Source organism: Scyliorhinus canicula, chromosome 20 (genome assembly GCF_902713615.1).
Source record: "Scyliorhinus canicula chromosome 20, sScyCan1.1, whole genome shotgun sequence".
Taxonomy (NCBI): domain Eukaryota; kingdom Metazoa; phylum Chordata; class Chondrichthyes; order Carcharhiniformes; family Scyliorhinidae; genus Scyliorhinus; species Scyliorhinus canicula.
The window spans coordinates 36,258,207-36,285,477 of record NC_052165.1 but is presented as its reverse complement, the minus strand read 5'-3'; the positions used below and the strand labels follow the sequence as shown (position 1 = coordinate 36,285,477).

The 27,271-nt window shown below is 45.2% G+C and overlaps 1 protein-coding gene across 11 annotated transcripts in view; it reads left to right on the top strand.

Moving 5' to 3' along the window:
• Positions 1-27,271, top strand: part of LOC119955270 (POC1 centriolar protein homolog B-like) — a 121,302-nt gene that overhangs the window by 44,869 nt on the left and 49,162 nt on the right. For 9 of the 11 annotated variants that reach the window (XM_038781339.1, XM_038781336.1, XM_038781329.1 and 6 more), the window contains 3 exons: positions 327-395; positions 10,340-10,492; positions 16,858-16,944. In XM_038781339.1, coding sequence (XP_038637267.1) covers positions 327-395; positions 10,340-10,492; positions 16,858-16,944 — 309 coding nt within the window. The remainder of the gene's footprint in view (positions 1-326; positions 396-10,339; positions 10,493-16,857; positions 16,945-27,271) is intronic. The other 2 variants (XM_038781335.1, XM_038781330.1) reach the window with 1 other exon arrangement.

Sequence of the window (27,271 nt, the reverse complement as noted above, 5' to 3'; positions counted from 1 at the left end):
AAATACTTAACAGATGGTCTATTAACTGCAATTCCTCTGTAATCTGGTTCTGATTTGTTTCAAACCCGAGTAGCACCTTTTTTTATGAAGATGAATTTACTAACTAACTGATTTAACAAGTTGTATGAACGCTCTCATTTGAAGGGAGCTTATGTAGTAATAGAAAAATGAGAACTGCTGCCTTTTATCAACACCCTACATAGCTACAAAGATGCTTCATTTATATTTTCTTTTGGAATATTATGGAAATATACATTAAAAATGATAAATTCAATGAAAGATCGACTGGCTTACTGCTTACTAAAAAGTAATTTGTTTATTTTTAGGGTCCTGTAATTGCTGTAACATTTTCAAGGCATGGAGAGTATTTTGCTTCTGGTGGAAGTGATTCACAGGTTTGATGCACTGTTTCCTGTAATTAGAATTGGTTGTGCCTCTAGAAACATAATGTAGATGCATATTTATAATAATGGATGTCTGGCCTTCGCTTCCTGTACATCTTTGCTCCATTTCTCATAGTTTTTCTGTTTGTTTTATAGACCTTTTACTCCCTAATTGGGAAGTCAAGTGAGTGACTAATTTTCTGTCCATTTATAGGGTGTGAGCCTGTAATTTACTGGCTGATGCTGCCTGCATGTGCCGCTTCTCAACAGGTGTGCCCAGAGAGGGAATTAACCTGTGCTTATTTGTATCAACTCTGTTCTAAAAGGATGTGTATTTGGTTGTCACACGCTCTTCTTCTGTGGGTTTTCTCAACATTTAAGTTGTATTCTTGCATCTTCCATTTTCATCTCCTAGATCCACCTTCCATTTTGATTTACTCCACCCAAAATTTGGACTGTTGTGTTCTATTGCCTGAACAATTTCAGCCAACTGATTCTGACTTTGACTTGTGCCCTATTCTCTCCTCCCCATGACCTGCGCAGTTTCCTTTCCTCTAGTTGTTGTTATGCCTTAAACATAGCACTTAGACTTGCTCATCTCAGCTGTTTCCAGCTGACCATTTAGGACTTCGGGCCCTCCCTGATACCTTTATTGGGAGTTACTGTGATGTGTGCTTGTGCCTCCCTCCATTCTAGCAGCCATGCATTCCCAACCCCCATCGAGCCATACAGCTAAAGAATTCTTTGTGCTGGATTCCCAACAGTGAATTGAAGTACAGATTAAATCATTCCCACCTCTTACAGAATATATAAAATAGAATGTGCAATTTTACTTTTTAAATGCTTTACCAAATGTAAAGCATGTTTCTCAGTTCAGTGCTTCAAAACAATATTTTAGGTGGTCCATGTGGAGCATAAAACCATCATGTATCCGTTTGGACAAATGGCCTTTGAGGCATCTGTTGCCATCTATTTGTAATTATGAATTGGCGAGTGCTCTCATTCCACAGTATAAATATTTCCACCTTTCTCTGTCTGTTAGCTTTGACAAAGAGTCATCGGACTTGAAACATTAGCTCTTTTCTTTCCCTACAGGTGCTGCCAAACGTGCTGAGATTTTCCAGCATTTTCTCTTTCGTTTCAGATTCCAGCATCCGCAGTAATTTACTTTCATTAGTGATGGGAACAGCTTCCTTTTCCATTTTGATAATTAAATGATCTAGAGGAAATTGAAGAATATAACAAACTTGGAGAGGGTGCTACACTACTTGGCACTTATTTCAGATTGAAATACATTTTTCAACGTCCTACTTCGGCATGCATTTTGGTATATTTTGTGTTCACATTCGGCATTGATCGAGATTCCAGCATCTATTAGTAAAGTGAATGAACAGATAATTTGATCCCAATCTTTGAAGCTGGTCAGAAGCATGGTCCTGGTTATTCTCAGTCTATTATTTAACATTTGTGGTGGAAAAATACTAAAGGAAGTAATTCAAATATTTAACACAAAAGCAATAAATCAAATTTAAAGCAGGGGTGTATGAAATGCAGGTCGAATCTGGCACATTTATTGGAATTCTTTGATCTTGGCCGAGTTTTAAAAAATATATTTTTATTCTCTTTCGCATTTTCTCCCGCATTTACACCCAACAATAAACAATAATCAGTAACGAATGTAATGTCAATCCCTATATCAATAAAAACGATCCCATCCTCCCACCAAACCCCAAACATTACCCCTCATGTTAACATAAACAAATGACAAAAAGGAATTGGGAATCACCCATAGTCACCATTAACACATACATTCCCCCTCCCCCAGCCCTCCCTAATGTTCGATGTGATCCAATTCTCAAAAGTGCATAACGAATAATGCCCATGAATTGTAGAACCCCTCCATCCTTCCCCTCAATTCAAATTTGACCTTTTCAAGCGTCAAGCATTCCAGCAGGACCCCCCGCCACGCCAGGGCACAGGGTGGAGAGGTTGATCTCCACCCTAACAGGATTCCCTTCGGGCAATCAATGAGGCAAAGGCTACATCATCTGCCTCCCGAGCGCCCGGGTCCAGTTTCATGTGCACCACTTTAGAGATTACCTTAAAATCCTCCCTTCCAGTAATCCTCCAGCTTTGGACAGGACCAAAACATATGATCGTGGTTGTGCCTCCCCGCAGCGTTCGCACACATCTTCTACGCCCTCAAAGAGGCAGCTCATCCTCGCCTTGTAAGGTGTGTTCTATACACCACCTTCAGCTGTATCAGCCCCAACCTCTCACACGAGGACCTCCAGAGCACCTCACACCAGAACACCTCCTCCATACCCTCTCTCTTCCTCCCACTTTGCCTTGATCCCTTCTAGCGATGCCTTCCCCTCGTCCAAAATAGCTCCGTAAACCGCTGACACTACACCCTTCTCCAGTCCCCCTGTCGTCAGCACCTCCTCCAGCAATGTGGAAGCCGGCTCTACTGGGAAGCTCTGTACCTCCTTTCTGGCAAAGTCTCAAACCTGCATGTATCTAAATATTTCCCCTGCTCCAGCCCATACTTTGCTCCCAGCTCCTTCAAAAGAAACAAATCTTTTAGTGTCCTAATTCTTTTCTCCTCCCATCTCCGGAAATTTCCAACCTACTGCCCTGGCTCAAATCTGTGGTTCCCCCGAATCGGCATTTCCCTTGACCCTGCCCCCAACTCAAAGTGCTGTCGAAACTGCCTCCAAATTCTCAACAAAGCTAGTACTACCGGACTTCCTGAGTATCTCCCCGGGGCCGACGAGAACAGCGCTGTCGCTAGCGCCATCAATCCCGACCCCCTACCCAAACTTTCCTCCATTCTGACCCATTGGCAGTTAACCACTCTGACCCAGCTTCGTATCTTCTCCACATTTGCTGCCAGTAATAATAAATCGGGTTTGGAAGACCCAAATCCCCTGCATGCCTTCCTCTCTGTAGTAGCACCTTTCTAATTCTGGCCACCTTCCCTCCCCATATGAACAAGGTAATCATCGCTTCAATCTCTCTAAACAGTGCCTTTGGCAGGAAAATCGGCAGGCATTGAAAAATAAACAGGAATTGCGGCAGCACATTCATTTTAACTGCCTGCACCCGACCCGCCATGATCTTGGCAGAGTTGATGAAAATTCCAGATTTTTATCTTTTTGGATAATGTTTTGAGCAGGGCCCAACAGGAGACCTCCAGCTAAACTAAAAGCTCTAGGATTCTGAGATTAAATGGCAAATTGAATCATTAATGGGCAAGGCAGCAGGGAAGAAACTATTTTCATTGGTGACAGCTCTGACTGTGATTTGGGCTGTGGCATTATTCTTGCAGATGACAAATTTGTTGAGGGAATTATGATATAAAAAATGCACTGGTTCTTGGTATTTGGGCAAATAAATGGAGGTTAGAATTGCACATTAGATATCACTGCAAAAGCAAGACATGTAAGATTATACTATGATGATGATTACCTCATTAAATATAATCCGTATGCTCAGTATTTTCTAACTTGTTGAAATGTCTTGATGTGTGTTGTGTCAGGAAGTAGAATGTTTGGTCAGATTTCGTCCATGACTGAGTGCCTCTTTGTGGCCAATCCCAGAAATCTAAGTCCCACCCCAAACACAGCGTGTTCCATTTTCGCAGGGTAGGGGGAGTGAGTTGCACATTGCTGGTTCACAGAGGCAGCTGGCCATTTAAATGACCAGCTGTCCATTGAAGGATTTTAGTAAACTAGGAGTGTGAAATCTAAGAACAGGTAAGATTTACATAGAATTTACAGTGCAGAAGGAGGCCATTCAGCCCATCGAGACTGCACCGGCTCTTGGAAAGAGCATCCTACCCAAGGTCAACACCTCCACCCTATCCCCATAACCCAGTAACCCCACCCAACACTAAGGGCAATTTTGGACACTAAGGGCAATTTATCATGGCCAATCCACCTAACCTGCACATCTTTGGACTGTGGGAGGAAACCGGAGCACCCGGAAGAAACCCACGCACACACGGGGAGGATGTGCAGACTCCACACAGACAGTGACCCAAGCCAGAACCGAACCTGGGACCTTGGAGCTGTGAAGCGATTGTGCTAACCACAATCTAAAGGCCTAAACTTGGAGAATTCATTTGCCTAGCCAGGAGAGGTGAATTACCCCTTCGGATCTAGTCCTGGGACACCTATTTTGTGTTGACTTGAGTACTCTTGCAGACGGCCAGTATCATGACTATCCCAATTTATGTTGGGGACGTTTTATAGTTACCCTATTATTTACCTGATTATTATTTGTAAACACCCACGTAATATTGACCTTCTAAAAGTAATGCTGAAGCTACACTTATACTCATGCCGAAACTACAGTGATCAAAACCACACTGCCAAAACTAAGGCAATGGAAAGAATTTGATAATTCAGTTTGGACACGAGCATGCTGCTGACTTAAATTGAATCATTTGCTTGGTAAATGTAATTTGACTATCTAAGAACTAACCTGTGGGATTGGTGTCTGGAGGTACAGATTATGGCCCGAGCTTTTAATATAGGCAAACCTAGATCAAAAACGAAGGTAATAAAAGAAAACATAGAACTGGATGAAGCCTCCCAATTGTACACCTGTGCAGAGCTTGCTAAACTGCCGGAGAATTGTCTGTAAATAGGAAAAGAAAATGGGAAAAGTCTTGATGTTTTCAGTTAATTATTTAAACATCAGCTGTGGCTCAGGGGTAGCACTTGCTTGAAGCCAAAAGGTTATGGTAACATGTCGCAATTTGCTGCTCATTCACTAAGGAATGGAGCAATCTGGAGCCAGTCTGTAACATTGGTTTATTCACATAATCCAGGCATAGTCCTCCAGACTGCCTGCTGCTGCACTCTGCTGCTGTTAAACTGATCATTGTAAATGTGTGATTTCGCCAGAAGGGGGCTAGAATTCAAATGGACAAAAACTCCTATAGAAGTGTTTCTGTGAGTAAATGAATATAGGATGATCCTATATTGGAGTTAAGATGCCACGGAAATTAATTTTCTTTTTTTTCATTGAGAAAAATAAATGGGTTTAAATGTGGTTTTCAAATATAGTCAGGAAGGGAATTGATTAGATTGATCAGGAGAATTTATTTGTATGAACAAAGAACAATACAGCACACAAACGGGCCCTTCGGCCCTCCAAGCCTATACTGGTAATGATACCAACCGTTGCGAAAACCCTCAGCACTTCCTTGTGCCGTATCCCTCTATACCTATTCATGTGTTTGTCAAGATGCCTTTTGAACGCTGTTAATGTATCTGCTTCCACAACCTCCCCTGGCAACACGTTCCAGGCACTCGCCACCCTCTGCATAAAAAACCTGCCTTGCACATCTCCTCTAAAAGTAGCCCCTCAGACCTCAAACCTATGCCCACTGATGACTGACCCCTCCATCCTGGGAAAGAATGCCTGCCCATCCACTCCATCCATGCCCCTTATAATCATAATCTATTAGGCCACCCCTCAACCTCCGTCTTTCTAATGAAAACAGTCCGAGTCTATTCAGCCTCTCCACATGGCTAACATCCTCCAGACCAGGCAACATCCTGGTAAACCTCCTCTGCATCCTCTCCAAAGCCTCCACATCCTTCTGGTAGTGTGGCGACCAGAATTGTGCGCAATATTCCAAGTGCGGCTTTACCAAGGTTCTATACAACTGTAGCATGACTTGCCAGTTTTTATACTCGATGCCCTGTCCAATGAAGACAAGCATTCTGTATGCTTTCTTGATTACCTTGTCCACTTGTGTTGCCACCTTCAAAGATCTGTGGACCTGTATGCCCAGATCTCTCTGACTTTCTTGCCATTTTCGGTATATTTCCCCTCTGTTAGACCTACCAAAATGCATTACCTCACATTTGTCTGGATTAAACTCCATTTGCCATTTCTCTGCCCAAGACTCCAATCTATCTTTCTTCTGACAATCCTCAACACTATCTGCCACTCCATCAGCCTTGGTGTCATCCGCAAACTTACTAATCAGACCAGCTACATTTTCCTCAATTGTTTATGAACACCACAAACAACAGAAGCCCAAGCACAGATCCCAGTGGAACCCCAATAGTCACCTTCTATTCAGAGAAACACCCTTCTACCGCTACCCTTTGCCTTCTGTGACCAAGCCAGTTCTGTATCCATCTTACCACCTCACCTCTGATCCCGTGTGACTTCACCTTTTGTACCAGTCTGCCATGAGGCATCTTGCCAAAGGCTTTACTGAAGCCCATGTAAACAACATCCATTGCCCTCCCCTAGTCAATCATCTTTGTTGCCTCCTCAAAAAACTCAATCAAGTTAGTGAGGCACAATTCTCTCCAATAATTTACCTACTACCAATGTGAGGCTCACCGGCCTATAGTTCCCAGGATTATCCCTGCTACCTTTCTTAAACAGCGGTACCCCATTAGGTATTCTCCAGTCCTCTGGATCTCACCTATAGCCAATGAGAATACAAAGATGTCAGTCAAGGCCCCAGCAATTTCCTCCCTTGCTTCCCTCAGTATTCTGGGATAAATCCCATCCGGCCCAGGAGACTTAACTACCTTGATATCTTTCAAAAGACCCAATACCTCCTCCTTTACGATGTTAACATGATCCAGACTGTCCACACATCCTACCCAAAAATCATCTTCCACGAAGTCCCTTTCTTTTAGTGAACACTGATGCAAAGTATTCATTTAGTACCTCACCCATTTCCACTGGCTCAACGCATAGATTCCCCCACTGATCTTAAGTGGTCCAATCCTTTCCCTGACCACCCTCTTGCTTTTTACATTGGAATAAAAAACTTTGGAATTCACCTTAATCCTACTTGCCAAGGACGTTTCATGACCCCTCCTAACTCTCCGAATTTCCCGCTTCAGTACCTTCCTACTTTCTTTATACTCCAAGGGTTTTGACTGTTCCACCCTTCTAGACCATGAGTTCATCCTGTAATAAGCTTGCAACTGACAATGGGGGCCCCTTACTGCATCTTTAATAACTTATTGAAAAGCAAAAAAGGATCTTTGCTCTTTACAATTTTCATTCCTGATCTAGGGATTGGAGCAATGACCTGTAAGTTTGCAGTGTAAGGTTACGCAACTGCTGCAAGCAGGTGTTTTGGGGAAATGTCCCATGTTTGGCAGTTTGTAATGTAATATCATCTACAGGTCTAATGACAGATTGAAGCCAGTGATGAAAGGTTGCGATCTTGGTGTTATGGTGCATTGATCATACGTCTTCAGAGAACAATGTCATGAAGCTAAAGCAAATGGGTTTCTAGATTGTATTCATAGTGCAATTCACTACAAGATGAAGCAATCATCTTGCCCTTATACAGAACCTTGGTTAGACATCAGTTGGAACAGTAATTTTCAAAGTCTGGGTGGCAACCCGCGGACGGGTGTCGGGAGGATCACGGAGCCATCCATCGCGGCGTTCCCGATCATGGGAATTAATGCACACTGGCTTTTTAAAATGCTGGCTGTGAGCAGTGCGACCATCTTTTAAAATGTGGGCGCGCTGCGCAGGCATGCCTGCACATCTGTGTGCATGCCCGGAGCCCAGCGAGAAGCACCACCTCCTCCTGACGTCAGCACCATGACTCGGGGGAAGATTTGTTTTTAATTAAATCAGTTTTCCTGCCTGAAGCGAGGCAGAGAGCAGGTCACGCGCCTTGAATACTGGAGTCATGTGCTCTGGTGCAATTGCAATTCCTCCATTTTGTCAGCAGCAAATGAGCAACAGGACTGAAAAATTTAAAATGGATCGTTTTGTAACCAGAAAGAGAGGGCCAGAGACACAAACAGGCCAGGATCTTGGAACTAAACCTGCTGAAGAGAGTGGCTCAGGAGAATCCACAACAGGACAAAAGCAGCAGTGTTGTGAGCTGTTCAGGAGAGTCCACAATAGGGCAAAGCAGTGCTGGTGTGAGTTCAATCTATGCCAGTATATTACCCCGCAACCCCATGTGCTCTTTTGCTAACTAACCTCCCATTCTTTTGCCTTCTGAAATTACACTATTTCCATTGATTTCCCCTTGATTGACCCATATCTATTCTAATCCTCAAACAGGTTTGTCTAATATACTTCCCTTTCATAAATCCATGTTGACTCCGCCAATCCTACCATTTTCGAGGTATCCAATTATGAAAGGGTGCAGAGAAGGTCCACAAGATTCGTTCCCATTTTGAACCTCCTCTTAATTACTTAGATTGGCTTAGAGCTCGGCCTGTATACTGTAGAAAAGCACAGACTCCGACAAATTGATCGCGGAAACTAGGTTGTATTAATGTGAACCAATTATTTAATCAAGATAGGTTAGACATCATAAGCAAACAGCAGTTTTGTTTTTGCTGTATTCCTTTTGAGAGCTACAACTGTTTCTGGCTCGGGCAGACATCACCTTGCACAAGAAGTGCAATATATTGCCTGGAATATAAATTGGGGTCATTGAAATATTCTGGAGTACTTTTGATCGAGTGAAATGCTGAGGATAAGTTTGCAGGGTTGAAGGAAGTACGCGAGGGGTTTGAATTGCTGAGGGGAGCGAGTTTTGATTTTGGGACTTTGCTTGGAAGGAGCTGCCGTCGTTTCCTCGGCTGCTGTGTGCTACTGAAGACGTTGTTGGTCCCAGATGAGTTGGGGGGGGAAGGGAGGATTGGAGATATCTATAGATGGCTGGGAGGGAAGGGGTCAGCGGAAGGGATCAAGCAGAAGTGGGAAGATTTGGGGATCAGAATGGGGTGGGGAATTTGGAGCGAGATAATACATCGAATCAACTTAACCTCCATCTGTGCGAGGATGAGCCTTTTACAGTTTAAGGTGGTACATAGGATTCATATGGTTCTGACCCGGATGAGTAGATTCTTCTCGGGAGTAGAGTATGTGTGTGATAACCATGTCTACATGTTCTGGGGGTATGCAAAGTTGGGTAGCTTCTGTTAGCCTGTAAGGGATTGTGGAGGTGAGGATGATGCCGAACCCTATGCCGGCGATCTTTGTGGTGTCGAGGCTGCAGGAGGGAAGGGGGCTGATGTGGTGGCCTTCACCTCGCTGATTGTCCAGTGACGGATACTGTTCAGTTACAGGTCGGCTGCGCCACTAGGGTTCACGGCATGGTTGGGGGATCTGTATGAATTTCTTCGGCTGGAGAAGATGAAGTTTGCCCAGAGGTCAGAAGAGGGGTTTTGCGTACGTTGGGGGCTGCTTCTGTCCATGGTTGAGGAATTGCTCCTGGCGGGGGAGGGGGAAAAGAGGGTGGGGGGGGGGGGGGGGGGGGGGGGGAAGAAATCAAGCAAACTATATCTACTTTGTTTATTTTGTACTATGTTGACATGTTTTTGTGTTTGGAATAACATTTCTTTTTTTAAAAGAGTGGAGAAGAATTTTCCACATTTACATTTCCTTATCCGCCTGACATTTTCATGTGGCTTCTTACTATTTTTACCCTCCCACAAATTGTGTATTGGTACATCAGACATCACAACTGTACGGGATAAGCTAAATGGACCAAAGGGTCTCTGTGCAGCATTTTTATTTAATCATAGTGTCCACAAAGAAAATGAATTCTGTAGACCGCAGACTTTCACCAGGGCAAAAGGAAGAGCAATGTAATCTCAGTGGGTCTTGCAGAGGCACCTAATTGAATATTATTTGATTTGCTTTTCTCATTCAAGTTTTTAATATACACAACTTGCAGTATTGTTATTCAATTTTACTGGCGCACAGGTTTTAGTTATCAGTTTTGTCATTGCTTTGGCCTGCTGTGCTGTCAGTTAAAACTCAGCTAATGTTACCAAAGTGGCATGCTGATGTCACATGTACCTGTACCCATTTTCCATCCTGGAGTTGACTAGAATTTTGTTGTAGCCCCTCGGACTCTTTTGTTACTGTTTTAATTCATTTTTAAACCTGAATTAATTTTTTTTAAATTGTTGCTTAATTTGTAGGTATTAGTATGGAAAACAAATTTTGACCGTATTCCTTATAACGATGTTTTGAAAAGCCATAGTATAAGAACAAATCCTGATCCTGCTCCTCAAATCACTGATATTCACCCAAGAATTCCTCATCTGCATACTTCTGGACTTCAGACGATACAGGTAATTGTATTATATTCCTGTTTGCATAGCTGCTAATCCAAACAAAGCAAGTTCATTAGTATAGAATGCCATCTACTGAAACACTTAAGTGCATAATTATCTAACTATGAATAATACAGCACTCAGTTTATTCAATAGTAATATATTTTTGTTATGCATATATGTGAAATGGATAGAGGATAATTGATCCTCTAGGAATTTGAGGCACTAATTAGTCAAAGGGTTTTGTTGATTACAGTGGTTAGTTGAAACCTTTTTTATACTGGGGTTTTAATTTCCATGGTATCTGAAAAGAAACCTGTTGTGACTTAAGATATTTAAATTATGATGTAGCCCTTTGAGGTATATATTGGATTACCTGGCAGAAAAGAGTTGCTCTAGTTCAGTTGCACCAACATACATAGTCACCTGTCCTGAATGTGCACGTTTAACCAATTGAACATCCCACCATCAATCCCCTTGTTCTATAAAGTTCATCCTTAATATTTGAACAAATGACACCTATTGTATACAATTACAGTCATGACGCCTTCCTTGCCCCATTCACCTGTGGTGTTAGACTGGCGCTTTTGTGAGCCTTTAATAGACATAGAATGGAAGGCACCCTGTGCAATTTGTATTATTTCACAGAGCCCTGAGTTGTTAGTGCCTGAATATAGCTTTACAAAGAATTGTACTGCGTATAATAATTTCCTGTAATGACCCAAGAGCCTGCTCGAATTGTGTTATCTTAACACTGATAGATGTCAATCAAAGGGTGGCGCAGTGGTTAGCACTGCCTACGGCGCTGAGGACCCGAGTTCGATCCTAGCCCCGGATCACTGTCTGTGTGGAGTTTGCACATTCTTCCTGTGTCTGCGTGGGTCTCACCCCCACAACCCAAAGATGTGTAGGTTAGGTGGATTGGCCATGCTAAATTGCCCCTTAATTGGGGGGGGGGGGGGGGGGGGAGAATGATTGACCACTCTTTAATCAATGGGAACTGTTTATTAAGATTAATCTCACTGGACATATTGAGGCATCGGCGGGGGGGGAGGGGGGGGTGAAAAGTTGAAAAAGGGAGGTGGGTGGCAAACTGAGTGTGGTTGGGAGGAGATGTAGGGAGGGTGGGGCTTTGTTACCTGTTGCCATGGTTGGCTTTTATATTTTTGTTTGTATATATTTAAAATACCTTCGATAAAATGTTTTTCAAAAAGATTAATCTCACTGCTTACAATATAGCACTGTCTGTAGAAATTATAGTGTGCTAATGCATGACACGTCCATGATACATAGAAAGAAGCATTATATCAATGTAAATTTCAAAACCATAAGACAGCCCAAAGAACTTCTCTGATTTCTGAAGTATAGTTACTACTGCAATGTCAGCAACCAATTTATATATTACAAGCTGGTACAAACAGTGATAATAATCAGATTTTTATGATTTTTAGTTGAGGGACAAATATTGGTGACAATAACACTTGAACGCTTCCCTGCAAAATACCATGTTGTAGAACAGGATGCAACAATTATGTGATTTCAAGCTGTTCAGCAAATTTGACATACCTAAGGTTTCCTTCCATCGTGATGGAGTAATAGATAAATAATAAAGGGGAGAATGAGAAAAGAGAGGAAACTCCGAAGAAATGATGCCTGTGCTCTTGTGAAATGAGTCTATTTACTGTTGGCACAAAGGAACATTCCTTAGTGATGATAAATATCAAAATATTTTATTATATTGAAAAATTCTTCAGATAGTCCCATAATCTCTGGAAATGGATCTATAAATAACCAGTGTGGTTCATTAATCCACAAGGGAAAACAACCTCTGAGCATGTTGCCTTTATTAAATATCATACAGGTGAGCAGGTCTGTTCCCATGGATCAATCTGCTGTTATCTTTGACAAGGCTACCCAAGACCTCATTTGACCAGGTTTCCACACTTTTGTTACGATCCTTGGTCAGGCCCTTGGTTGTAGGGAGAAATCCGGTAAGGGACCAATAATCTTTTTGTTTAAAATAGATAACATCTAAGATTCTGGGCAGCACGGTAGCATGGTGGTTAGCATAAATGCTTCACAGCTCCAGGGTCCCAGGTTCGATTGGTTGTTGGGTTACGGGTATAGGGTGGATACATGGGTTTGAGTAGGGTGATCATGATCATGGCTCGGCACAACATCGAGGGCCGAAGGGCCTGTTCTGTGCTGTACTGTTCTATTCAGGATACTTACTAAGTAAATAAAGCCACAAAATTCCACTGCTTTTGAACAAACCATTTTAACATTTTACTACACCAGTTCAGAAAGATAAAACAATTCACAATATCTGTCTGTGTGGAGTTTGCACATTCTCCTCGTGTCTGCATGGGGTTTCTCCGTGTGCTCTAGCGTCCTCGCTCAGTCCAAACAATGTGCAGGTTGGGTGGATTGGGTTAAATTGCCCCGTAGTATCCAACGGTTAGGTGCCGTTCTGGGGATAGGGTGGGGGAGTGGACCTCGGTGGGGTGCTCTTTGGCAGGGTCACTGCAGACTCAATGGGCTGAATGGCCACCATCTGCACTCTGGGATTGTATGATTCTATGAAAATGTAAATTTCCCCCAAAAGTTCTTCAAGTAACCATGAAGAGCTGCACATTCATTAGTAGGTTTTGCACAGATGACATTAGCCAACTTTCTTCCAACATTAGAAGGGAAGGCAGTGGCTTGGTGGTATTGTTGTTGTACTCTTAATCCAGAGACCCAGGTTTGAATCCCACCATGGCAGATGGTGAAATTTGAATTCAATAAAAAACTGGAATTTAATGTCTAATAATGACCATGACACCATTGTTGTTGTCTAGAAAAAAAATCTGGTCTCCTAATATCCTTTTAGGGAAGAAAATCTGCCGCCCTTACCCAGTCTGGCCTACATATGACTTCACATCCACAGAAATGTTCACATCTCATGAACAATTTTTAAAAATCTTCTGGAGGATTCCAGACACTTCAAATCTTCTGTGTGCTGCTGCTGTACCTGACCTATGATAGCATAATAAAAACACACCAGATGTCCATGAGGCTGTCGGCATTCTGGAGTATCATCTCCTAAGAGTATTCAGAGCTGAGTAAAATGAGAATTTGTTGCTATTGTTCTTTTCGGCGAGATTGGATTTTCCGTTCTCAAAGATGAAGATTGGCTAAAGGAACTTGCTGAACTCTGCAACTGATGTGCATGCCTTCTCCTCCTCCTCTACAACTGATGTGCATGCCGTCTCCTCCTCCTCATGTGAACCCGAGATCATGAGGACCAAGCAGACTCCCATTTCGCATTAACGGTAAGCACACGTGGTGTGCGTCGTGATGGTCGGCGGCGTGGGACCTGAAGGTTGGCCAAAGTGGATCCTGTGGAGAAAAAAAACTTTTAAATCACTGTTATAGATAACACAGAACAAATACCATTCTTTAGTGGAGAAGAGGTAAGATGGCTGTAGTTGTTGGAAGGCAACCATCTCGGTCTTGGGGAAGGGCGACACGGTGGCCCAGTGGTTAGCGCTGCTACCTCACAGTGCTGAGGACCCAGGTTCAATCCCGGTCCCAGGTCACTTTCCGTGTGGAGTTTGCACATTCTCCCAGTGTCTGATGTGTAGGGTAGGTGGTTTGGCCACGCTAAATTGCCCCTTAATTGGAAAAAAAATGAATTGGGTACTCTAAACTTTTTTTAAAATCTCTGCCCCAGGGCATCATTGCAGGAGTCCCTGAAGGCAGAATCCTAATCCCAACCATTTGCCTCAGCAATTGCCTTCCTTTCATTACAAGGTCAGAACTGGGGATATTTGCTGATTGCAGTGTTCCATTTCATGCTCAACTCCGATAATGAAGCTCCATATTCCACATTCAGTAAGACCTGGACAACATTCAGACTTGGCTGATATATGACCGGTAACATTTTTAACACAAGTGCCAGGCAATGAGCATTTTAAACAAAGCGAGGCTACCCTTTGCATTCAATAGCATTACCATCGCTAAACCATCCTGTGATCATCATCATCATTGTCCAGAAACGTAACTACGTCAGCCATATAAGTACTGTGGCTAAAACAAGTCTGAGATTGCGTATCCTGTGGCAAATAACTCTCCTCCTGACTTCCCAAAACCTTCCCACCATCAACACACCACAGGTCAGGGGTTTCCAATATGTTCTATTTGCCTAATATAAAGAAGCAGGCAGGTAGAAAGTGTGATGAAATCTGCACTTTGACGTTTGCAACTCCAATTCCTAATGATCTCCATGTGTGTGCTGGCCGGGAACTGGCTGCATGTGTGCAATTTTGTTAATTTTATTTGTTCCTTGGGCTGAGTATTCGCCCTGCACATAAAAGGAAGAGGAATGGCACAAAAGCCCAGGTTAGATGAGCTGGTATGGAGTGTCATTGATGAGTGAGTGTCCCAAGGAGTGGGCCACTGGCGGGCGACAGGGGAGGAGGAGAAGAAATAGGGAGGTGTCCCAAACAAAGAAAGAAGCAGAGAAATAGGCTCCAAATTAAAGAAAGATTGCAAGCAGCTAACTTTAAGCAAAATAGGCATGAGGGGAGTCTTGTAGATCTGAGAAGGCAGCCAAAGGTGTGTGACTCTGTGCTATGGGCCTTTCGAGCTGTGATGTTCTGCTTGACACGGCTGAAGATCATAAATTATGCTTGGAAGATAAAACTCAAATGTACTTGGAGGTCCAAGGGAAAATAATCTCCAGAAGATGAGATTGAAATGCTTTAGTTGGGTTGTTGTTGAGGCCATCCAAGTGGGAGCAGTTTTGAGAGAATTCCAGAGTGAGATCTTCAGATGTAGAGATTGGAAACTCTTGTGCCAATGAATTTTCGGAGAGAATGTGAGCAACTAATTTGATGTCTGGGTGGGTTGTTTAGAAATCCATTGAATCTGTTTTGGTCGCATCTGTCATTGTGTGGTGTGTTCAACCACTATTTGCCTGTTAACTTACGTACCTCATACTTACCCTGAAGACTATAAGATTATAGAATCATGCAACCCCTACAGTGCAGAAGAAGGCCTTTCAGTCCATCGAGTCTGCACTGACCCTGCAGAAAAGCATCCTAGACTATCCCTGTAACAGCACCTAACTGTTGATACTACGGGGCAATTTAAGATAGCCAATCCACATATGCTGCACATTTTTGGACTGAGGGGAAATCGGAGCACCTGGAGGAAATCCATCAGGCACTTGGCAAATGATCAAACTCTATTATTGTGAATTGTCTTTCTGAACTGGTATAGTAAAATTAAATTTTTGTTTGTTCACAAGCCGTGGAATTTTGTGGCTTTATTTACTTAGTAAGCATCCTGAATCTCAAAGGTTATTGGTACCTGACCGTATATTCCCCTACAACCCCGGGTTTGCCAAGGATCATAACAAAAGGGAAAGATGGAAACCTGGTCAAATGAGGTTTTGGGTAGCGTTGTCAAAGATAAAAGGTTGATCCATGGGAGCAGACTTGCTCACCTGTATGATATTTAACAAAGGCACTCTTCAACATGGTTTCAAACATGCTGAGCAGTTTTTTCCCCTTGTGAGAGAGTCTAGGACCAGGAGGCATAATCTCAGTAAGGGGGTCACCCATTTAAGACCGAGATGAGGAGGAATTTCTTCTCTCAGAAAGTAGTGAATCTGTGGACTTGTTTACCGCAGAGAGCTGTAGTGGCTGAGCCGTTAAAAGTCACACCAGATCATGATGGGACGGACTCAATGGGACAAATGGCCTACGTCTGCTCCTATGACTTATGGTGCTCCGAGAAACAGACATTTTTATTTTGAACAGGTATATATTAATATTTCCATTTAGATCACTAGAACTGTCCAGAGAAAATTTGCTGTCTTGAAATCCCAGGAATATTTCAAGCCTAAGTGCAATGTTAGCTCCTGAGCTGATGAGAATACTTAATTCTAGCCCATAAATGCAAAGGTCATTTTAAAAGTGTCTGCGTGTGTCTTACCCTCGCAACCCAAAAAGATGTGCAGGATAGGTGAAATTGGCTACATTAAATTTCCCAAAAGATTTGAAAAAAACATCTACTTCAGGGCCTATGCCTGATTTTTGAATAGTAAACTGCATATGCATAAATTAAACCTGTCCTCAAACGAATTAGTCAAACGGTCGGTCCCAAGGACATATGTACCTACCTCCTTGATTATTTACCACTGTATAGTTCATTCTGCATGCTTTCTGCCTTCTGCATAAAGTAATTAACTCTAGTGGTTATGCACCTGCCTTCTTCATGGGTTAAGGATTTTGTACCCAAATCTAAAGTTTGTGGCACAAATCATCAAACTTCCCAAAGAAGCTTACATAATTAGGTTGATTTTTGCCCATTTTTAACCCTTGTTAACTATATAGATTGATCCCAGGACGCACGTAGCTGACATGCAGTCATCGGATCCCCCAGTGACTGATGTTGGAATCGGCTTTTCCTCTAAACTTCAGGTGAGTTTGTGATTTAATATCTTAAAGGGGAAAAAATGCTCGGGTTTAAATGTTGTTAATTACTATGAAAATTAGGCATCGTCAACTAAAGGCCCACATTTTTAGTATCACACTTTGATATTCCTTTCACCTTTATCCAGTTTTTTTCCAGTTTTTATTTTGCCATGAAGGCATTGAATCCTTTTTTCTGGAATGGAAACACCATTGATCAATATTTTCAAGTGTATATCAAATAACATTTCATTTGTGAGCCTTGGTGTCAATCAGATATCAGCATGTGGAGAGATCATGGCTAGCCTAAATCTGTCCACATTTGCATTTCTAGCAAGAATCATTGGATTGATGAGACCATCTGTAGCATTGCCTACTGCATCCTATTGAGATCAGCTAACCTGGCACAGATGGGTCATTTTGCCCAGCCAGAGTCTATATGGCTCAACTAAACTGTGGATAAACATGAACCGCTGAGAAATCTGAAATCAATGCCTAAACTTTTATCCATCACCTTTTAACTTTATAAAACAACTCGCTCTCTCTCCTTCGTCTCTCACTTAATATATAACAAATGCAGCCCAAACCACCAAACCAAGTGGTGTTAACTTGCACATTGGAGTAAGACTTCACAAATGTGCAAGTTTAATCTGAGTTTTACAAATTGCCAGTTTATGTAGCTGAATGGTATATTGGCATATCTGACCCTAGAACTTAGAAGCAACTCATTCTATAAGTTGAGATGTACTCTATTTTGACCCAAATAAGAATCCAGTCATGCAGGGTTTGAGTTATAAGATGGGCCAAAAGAAACATGCCACAACAATGAAGATTTTGCAATTATTTTTGGCAGCTGTATCAAACACTTTCCGAAGATAAAGAGAGAGCTTTTATTTGAAGACGAGCGTGTTCTCAACAAATTCTTAAATTTGTTAAAATGAATTATACTTGAGGATTTATTTTTGGCATTAAGCACCTCCGAAAGTGGTTTAAGAAATGGGGGCAGGAGTAGGTCACTCGGCCCCTCAAGCGTGCTACGCCATTCAGTAAGATTATGGCTGATCTGATTGTGACCTTGCCCCCTCTTTCCTACTGACCTTCCATAACCCTTGTAGACCAAAAATATGTCTAATGCGGCCTTGAATATATTCAATGACCATTGCTCTCTGGGGAAGAGAAATCCCTAGACTAGTGACCATCTGAGAAAAGAAATTCCTCCTCTTAAATGAGAGACCCCATGTTTGCAACCTGTGCCCCCTGGTTCTAGATTTCCCCCATGAAGGGAAACATTCTTTCAGCATCTACTCTGGCAAGCTCCCTCAGAGTCTTGTATATTTCAATAACTCTCATTCTTCTAAACTCCACTAAGGTACCTCATGTGACAACTCCTTCGTCCCAGGAATCGGCCTACTGAACCTTAAGGGCTAAAGAATCTAGATTGGGGCCGGATGTTTGAGGATAAATCAACATCTGGCATGTGGGAAACTTTCAAATGTCAGTTGATAGGAATTCAGGACTGGCATGTTTCTGTGAGGAAGACGGATAAGTATGACAAGTTTCGGGAACCTTGAATAATGAGGGACATTGTGAGTCTAGTCCAAAAGAGAAAGAAAGCATCTAATAGGGCTAGAAGGCTGGGAACAGTTTCAGCCTATGAGGAATACAAGGAAAGTAGGAAGGAACTTGAGAAAGGAGTCAGGAGGGAAAAAAGGGATATGAGAAGTCATTGGCAAATGGGATTAAGGAAAATCCCAAGGCTTTTTATACGTATATAAAGAGCAAGAGGGTAGCAAAGAAAAGGGCTGGCCCACTCGAGGACAGGAGAGGGAATCTATGCGTGGAGCAAGAGGAAATGGGCAAGGCACTAAATGAGTACTTTGCAATTAGTATTCAACAAAGAGAAGGAATTTGGTGGATGATGAGTCTGGGGAAGGGGGTGTAGATCGTTTGGGGTCACATTGAGATCAAAAAGGAGGTTGTGTTGGGCATTGAGATCAGAAAGGAGATGGTATTGGGCGTCTTGAAAAAGATATGTCCCCAGGGCCTGATGGGATCTACCTCGGAATACTGAGGGGGGGGCGAGAGGAAGTTACTGGTGCCTTGACAGAAATCTTTGTATCCTCACGGGCTACAGGTGAGGTCCCAGAGGAATGGAGAACAGCTGATGTTGTTCCTTTGTTTAGTAAGGATAGCCATTATAATCCATGAAATTGCAAGCCGGTGAGCCTTGCATCAGTGGTAGGGAAATTAATGGAGAGGATTCTTCGAGGCAGGATTTACACTAATTTGGAAGCAAGTAGACATGTTAGCGAGAGGCAGCACGGTTTTGTGATGGTGGAGGTTGAGTCTTCACTAATTTAATCGAGTTTTTTGAGGAAGTGACGAAGATGATTGATGAAGGTAGGACAGTGGATGTTATCTACATGGACTTCAGGAAGGTCTTTGACAAAGTCCCTCATGGCAGAATGGTACAGAAGGATCAGAGGGTGACCTGACGAGATAGATGCAAAACTGGCTCGGCCATCGAAGACAGAGGGTAGCAGTGGAAGGGTGCTTTTCTGATTGGAGGGCTGTGACTAGTGGTGTTTGACAGGGATCAGTGCTGGGACCTTTGCTGTTCATAGTATATATAAATGATTTGGAGGAAAATATAACTGGTCTGATTAGTAAGTTTGCGGACGACACTAAGTTTAAAAAAAAAAAATTGAGAGTACCCAATTTTTTTCCAATTAAGGGGCAACTTAGCGTAGGCAATCCACCTACCCTGCACACCTTTTGGGTTGTGGGGGCAAACCCCGCGCAAACACTGGGAGAATGTGCAAACTCTACACGGACAGTGACCCAGAGCCGGGGTCGAACCTGGGACCTCAGTGCCATGAGGCAGCAGTGCTAACCACTGAGTCACCATGCTGCCCCTGGATGGCACAAAGTTGATGGAATTGCGGATAGCAATTGAGGACTGTCAGGATACAGCAGGATGTGATCAGTTGGAGACTTTGGCAGAAAGATGGCAGATGGAATTTAATCCGGACAAATGTGAGGTAATACATTTTGGAAAGGTCTAATACAGGTGGGAAATGTACAGTAAATGACAGAACCTACTGATAGGCAGGGCTGGTTCAAGGTATCGGCAACTCGGGCAGTCGCCCGGGGTGCCATGTGCTAGGGGCGCCACGCAAAAGACTCGGGTCCCGCGCATGCGCAGTTGGACCGGTGCCAACCAGCACATGCGCGGTGGCCGCCCTCCCTCAGGCCGCCCCGCACAAACATGGCGGATGGATCCAGGCTCGCCGGTGGTCACTCCGGCCCCCCCCCCTCGTGCTCACTCCGGCCTCCGCCCACCCCGCCCCCCCCCCCCCCCCCCCCCCCCCCCGAAGGGCACCGAAGTTCAGCTTGCCCGGGGCGCCAGCAACCCTAGGGCCGGCGCTGCTGATAGGCAGAGGGATCTGGGTGTACAGGTCCACAGGTCACAAAGTGGAAACACAGTTGGAGAAGGTAGTCGAGAAGGCATACAGCATGCTTGCCTTCATCGGCCGGGGCATTGCGTATAAAAATTGGCAAGTCATGCTGCAGCTGTATAGAACCTTAGTTAGACCACACTTGGAATATAGTGTTCAATTCTAGTCGCCACACTACCAGAGGATGTGGAGGCTTTGGAGAGGGTACAGAAGAGGTTTACCAGGATGTTGCCTGGTATGGAGGGCATTATCTATGAGGAAAGGTTGGATAAGAACATAAGAACTAGGAGCAGGAGTAGGCCATCTGGCCCCTCGAGCCTGCTCCGCCATTCAATGAGATCATGGCTGATCTTTTGTGGACTCAGCTCCACTTTCCGGCCCGAACACCATAACCCTTAATCCCTTTATTCTTCAAAAAACTATCTATCTTTACCTTAAAAACATGTAATGAAGGAGCCTTAACTGCTTCACTGGGCAAGGAATTCCATAGATTCACAACCCTTTGGGTGAAGAAGTTCCTCCTAAACTCGGTTCTAAATCTACTTCCCCTTATTTTGAGGCTATGCCCCCTAGTTCTGCTGTCACCCGCCAGTGGAAACAACCTGCCCGCATCTATCCTATCTATTCCCTTCATAATTTTAAATGTTTCTATAAGATCCCCCCTCATCCTTCTAAATTCCAACGAGTACAGTCCCAGTCTACTCAACCTCTCCTCATAATCCAACCCCTTCAGCTCTGGGATTAACCTAGTGAATCTCCTCTGCACACCCTCCAGCGCCAGTACGTCCTTTCTCAAGTAAGGAGACCAAAACTGAACACAATACTCCAGGTGTGGCCGCACTAACACCTTATACAATTGCAACATAACCTCCCTAGTCTTAAACTCCATCCCTCTAGCAATGAAGGACAAAATTCCATTTGCCTTCTTAATCACCTGTTGCACTTGTAAACCAACCTTCTGTGACTCATGCACTAGCACACCCAAGTCTCTCTGAACAGCGGCATGCTTTAATATTTTATCGTTTAAATAATAATCCCGTTTGCTGTTATTCCTACCAAAATGGATAACCTCACATTTGTCAACATTGTATTCCATCTGCCAGACCCGAGCCCATTCACATAATGGTTTGTTCTTACTGGAATGACAGAGGTTGAGGGGTGCCCTGATAGAAGTCTAGGGTGAAAGTCAATTACATGGGGACATCGGTTTAAGGTGCGAGATAACGTTTTTGATAAGGAGGGTAGTGGGTGTCTGGAACTCTCTGCCGGAGGATGTGGTGAAAGCAGGTATGATAGTGACATGAAGGGGCGACTTGACAATTTCATAAATAGGAGCAGAGGGATACAGACCGCGGAAATGTAGAAAGTTTTGGATTAGATGGGCAACATGGTTGGCGCAGGATGGCCGAAGAGCCTGTTCCTATGCTGTACTTTTCTTTGTTCTTTGAACTCCTTCCAATGCAAGTACATTCCTCAAGTAAGGAGGCAAGAACTGTATTGTACATAGTACCCCAGCAGCGGTCTCACCAGTGCCCTGTACAGTTGTAACATGACGACCAATGTTCTATTTGCCTTTATAATTTTTTAAAAGTAAATTTAGAGTACCCAATTATTTTTTTCAAATTTAGGGACAAATTAGCGTGGCCAATCCACCTACCCTGCACATCATTGGTTTGTGGGGATCGAACCTTGGTCCTCAGCGCCGCAGGCAGCAGTTCTAACCACTGCATCACCGTGCCGTCCGTATTTGCCTTTATAATTAACCGCTGCACCTGCATACTAACCTTTTGTGATTCAAGTAAGAGAAGGTCTCCTGTGCAGCAACATTCTGCAGTATCTCTACAATAATTGTGGGCAGCACGGTAGCATAGTGGTTAGCACAGTTGCTTCACAGATCCAGGTTCCCAGGTTTGACTCCTGCCTTGGGTCACTGTGCGGAGTCTGCACATTTTCCCCGTGTTTGCATGGATTTCCTCTGGGTGATCCGGTTTTCTCCCACAGTCTAAAGATGTGCAGGTTAGGTGGATTGGCTATGCTATATTGCCCTTGATGTCCAAAAAAGGTTAGGTGGGGTCACAGGGACGGGGTGAGGGTGTGGGGACGTGGGGGTGTGGGGACGGGGTGGAGACTCAATGGGTCGAATGGCCTCCTTCTGCACTGTAAATTCTAAAAATGTGATTTATATAATCTAATCATAGTCTTAACGCCAAATGTTTTCCAGGCTTTAATTGATGGATTAAATGGCAGATGAGGTATCAAAATTTCACATTTGAAAGCTTTCTATGGGGCATGACTCACCAGCCCTGTTTGTCCAAGTGTATATTGTAATTTTGTTCTTTATCCTGTAGATGGTGCTGTTAGACTGTAAACTCAACAATTTGAAAGTAACCACTTTGTGGTTACAGCAATTAAGATGTGACTGATATAATTTTGTGTTTTTAAAGTTTCCATTGCTCCTTGCTGGGCTTATTTTTTTTGAAGTTGTGCTCATATCTTGATCCCCTGCAGCTGCTTCATCATATAATACTGTATAAAAGTACAATTTATTTGCTTTGCAGTAAACAAGAGCAGCAGGGCCTGTAACTTAATGCCCTGTCTGCATGTTCTGGAAACCTATTTACAGCGTTATATCATTGACTAGAGTAATGAAAAAGCCCATTCAAACAACTGATGATTATGATATCAGACAAGTGTAAACGTTTATTGCTGGAAAAGGAAAACAAATATTCCACTATCGTACATATTGTCCCTGACCATGTATTGGGATAATCAGTATTTTGGGGGGTGTTTATTCACTACCTAAATTTCTTGTCCTCACTCTAAAGTGGGTGAAGGAGCCGTGGCGCCTTGGGCGTTACTTCTGAGAACTAGGTTCAAATCACAGCTGTTGAAATGAAATGAAAATTGCCCTGAAGGATACTTGAGGAAAAAATGGTTTGGATGTGAATCCACAGGATTATCTTATTCATAGCTGAACAAAGGCAAGGGAAACACACATGTAGCCTGAGGATTGTTGGTTCACGAATTAGATAGTGTTCCTGGCCTTTTCTCAGTTGAGGGAGTTTTGCAGTCAAATTAGTCTGACCTTTTGGAGTACCTGTAGCTGTAACTGATTCTCTAAAGCAACAAATCTATTCCATTTCCCAGTACTGAGGTACCTTACTTCATGATCAAGGTGAGGGGATATTCAGAAATGCGCTGTGATACTGTTTATGATTTAAACTTTGGCCAACCATTGAAGGGTAGGTGATAGATGTGACCCAGTGAATTTGAATCCTGGAATTTCATGCATTGTTATTTCCCTTCCTATCAAGCCCATGATTTTGACACTAGTGTTCCTATGCGCGTCTTCCTCCAAGTGGCGCTACTATAGCCTTTCAGGATGAAACCAGATCTTCCTAATACAAACTCGTTTCTAACACTGATGTGGGATAACTTCAGCTAGATTTCTGATGAGCCAGGCAGTGCTCACGGGAAGATGTAACAATATTTACTGAAGAGACACATTAGAGAATGTGCATCACAAACCTAGAAGTGAGTAATGAGAGGAGCTAGAGAAATCTATTCTCCAACATGTTTTAGGCAAGCTTTAATTCCAGTAGCTCGTGTTCACGTGTTTTGGGAGAGCATGCCAGTTAACAATCATGAATGCTTTTATCATATAGAAATTACAATCTTGATGTTTTCAACGCAAGGCATACTCTGCCTATTGTGTATGCAGGCTGGAAAAAAATCCCACTTTGCAACTCTCAGTCCATTGCTTTTCACATGTGAGTAAATTTGTGCCTCCACCTTACTTCCACACAGTTTTTCAGACCCCCAGCAACCTCTAGGTGAAAAGATTTATTGTCAACATTCTTCTAAACTCTAAAACTATACACCCATGTCATTGGCATCTCTGTGAAAAGAACTGGGGTGGGATTCTCCGATAATGTGGCAGAGTGCCCGCGCCGCGTGAACGCCGTCGCGTTTCACGATGGCGCGAAAAGGTCACGAGCGATTCAGGGCCTGAAAATGGGCTAGCAGCGGGGCCACGCAAAACTCTGGGGACATGGCGCAAAAGCAGCGTGGTCATCGCGCAACGCCTGACTTGACGCCGCGCACCGTCAATTAAACTGCGCAATCCGTACACAGGACCCAAGACGACGCGATGGCTGACGAGCCACTCCCAGGTTCCGCGACACGGACCTGGACACCCTGCTGGATGAGGTGGAAGAACGCATCCTCTGCCCAAGACGTGGGCATCGCCAACCGTCAAACAGTGTAAGGCGTGGTTGGCGTGAGGTTGGCACCGCAGTCAGTGCTGTGGGGCACACCCCCCGCTCTGGGGACCAGTGTAGGAAGAAGCTCCACGATCTCACGAGGGCTTCCAGGGTAAGTGCCCCTGGGTCACACCCCACCCTAACCACTAACGTCCCGCAGCAACCCCCCCACCCCCGACACGTGGGAGGGGATTGGGGGGGGGGGGCGGCTCTGGGAGCACAACGTTGTACCCGACCCACATGAGCAACATGCCCCCCCCTTGAGATGCCATGGCGTGGCTCCAACTGTCCCGCCACCCAGCAATAATGTAGCCTATATCTGCACGTCCTGATGATTACCGCCTAATTGTGATGCTTTATCGCGAACCCCCCCCCCCCCCCCCCCCCCCCCCCCCCCGCAGGATAAGACTGCTCACAACCACCGTGAGCGTACGAGAACTGGAGGGGGATCACCTGTGCTGCGCCCCCTAACCGTACATGAGCAGACGGCACAGGACCTCGCTGGGGGATCCGCCACCCGGGAGGTAGCGCCATGCCAGGTCGGAGGCAAAGTAGCAAGTGAGACTACCCTGCATAGCTACCTCCCCCCCCCCCCCCATGAGCCCCCCCCTCCCCCCTCACACTGCCTCCTCTACCCCTAACCCCTCCCCCCTCACACTCTGCCTCCTCCACCTCCGAACCCCTTCCCCCTCACCCTCCAGCCCCGAATCCCTTCCCCCCCCCCCTTCACAGTGCCCCCTCCACCACCGTACAACCGGCTCAGCGTGTCTAACGAATGCATCATTGTATTCCCCACGGCCAGTGGCCGATCGTCCAGGGTCGTCTCGGACAAGACCCAGCCGTCCAGCCGCAAGCTCAGCCGCACCTAAGGACGCATGGCAGAAGGTGGAAGGAAGACGTACAGGGGGGCCATCTTTTCAGTCTGGGACACTGGAGGGGGACGGACAGAGACAACACCGAGGGACACAGGATGGACAGTCAGGACACTGATGGCCGTGAGTCGCACAAAGATAGGGCCTTGAGCCACGACAGTGACGCACAGAGGACGGCCAGACAGTCGACGGACACACCGGACACGGAACATGACCTGGGTCGCGGGCGCCTTGCTTCAGTCCAAGAGTCGGCCTAGGACACACCAGACCTGTGGACAGATGAGGACCTCGTGTTTGCGGCACTGCTGTCACCCACAACATCAGCCATCCCAGATACACTCACCTCGGTTGGGCACATAAGTGATGAGGCACCCGAGTCACGGGCTGGTGCGCACCACACAGCCAAGCCGGTACAGCAGGTGGAGGTTGGAGCAGCCGAGGGACTGAACAGTTGGAGGGCAGCCCAGGCCCAGCACCTAGCTGCCGCTCAGACGGTTCCCGGGTTCCTGGAATTACTGGACCCACCCAGAGACCCAATGCATATGGAGACCCAGGGATTGAACAACGGGATGACGACCGTCTTCCAGCAGCTGCAGACGCAGTTGGAGGAGTCCATCTGCGTCCTGGAGCACGGATTGGTGCTGCTTATCACAGCCACCCAGGCCGACACCTCACGGGTGGCATCCGCGGAGGAGGCAACGGGGGAAACGGTTTTGGCCATCGGTCAGGTTCTACAAGGCATTGGGCTTCATGTGCACGCGTCATCCGTGGCCCAGGAGAGGGCTTCGCTCTCACAGGCAGCCATCTCCCAGAGCCAACAGGACATTGCTGCCAGGGTCTGGCCCAGTCTCAGCAGGCCATGGCCCAGTCCGAACAGGCCATGGTACAGTCCCTGCAGTCCATCGCTGAGAGCATTGGCTGCCTGGCGCATGTGCTGGATGGCGTAGCGCACTCTGAGGCTGCACAGTCCCTGACAGGAATGTCGCACTCCCTGAGCTCAGTTGCTGCTCCGAACGCTCGGACCCTGGTCGATACCGCTGCAGGCCTCCATGACTGGCAGCACCAGGTGTCGGTTATGCGACGGCGCACATCTCTGATCGTACCTCCGTCCCACAGTGAGGCCCGGGGGCCACCGGGCTCCCCGAGGGAGGAGGAGGTTCTGGGGCTCATCCCGGTAACTCCAGCAAGGGAGGTCCCTGAACACTCGGCCTCCCCCTGTTCTGTCCCTGGCGCATCTGGTGGGCAGCGGGCAGGACCGGGCTGCCCCACACCATCTAGCACGCCCGCCGAGCAGCCTGGCCCATCGAAGCCGGGCCGCCCCAGGAAACGTGTGCCGACGGGGAGCCACGTCACAGGGCGGGATTCTCAGCAATCCGCCTCCACTCCTGCTGTACCATCTGGAGATACACCTAGGCATAGTGGTAGGGCCCGTAAGGCAAAGAAGTTAAACATATAGTTAGTTGGTACGGGTGCAGGGCACAGCTTAGTTACAGGGGCTAGGGCATCTGTCTGTGAATGTCACGATTAAAGTCAATGTTACACTGAATTTTGAAGACTGTGCTATGTCTGGTGCCAGAGGGCTTGTGAGTGTGACCGAGTGGCGCCGGGGTTTACGTTCGGTGCAACGGTGATGATGAGTGTGCGTCCCCCCGTTTCCCCCCCCCCCACCCCAACCGAACACCGTCGTCCTCGGCACACCGACGCCAGCTACCCCACATAAGCATGTGATGCCGTGTCCGTGACG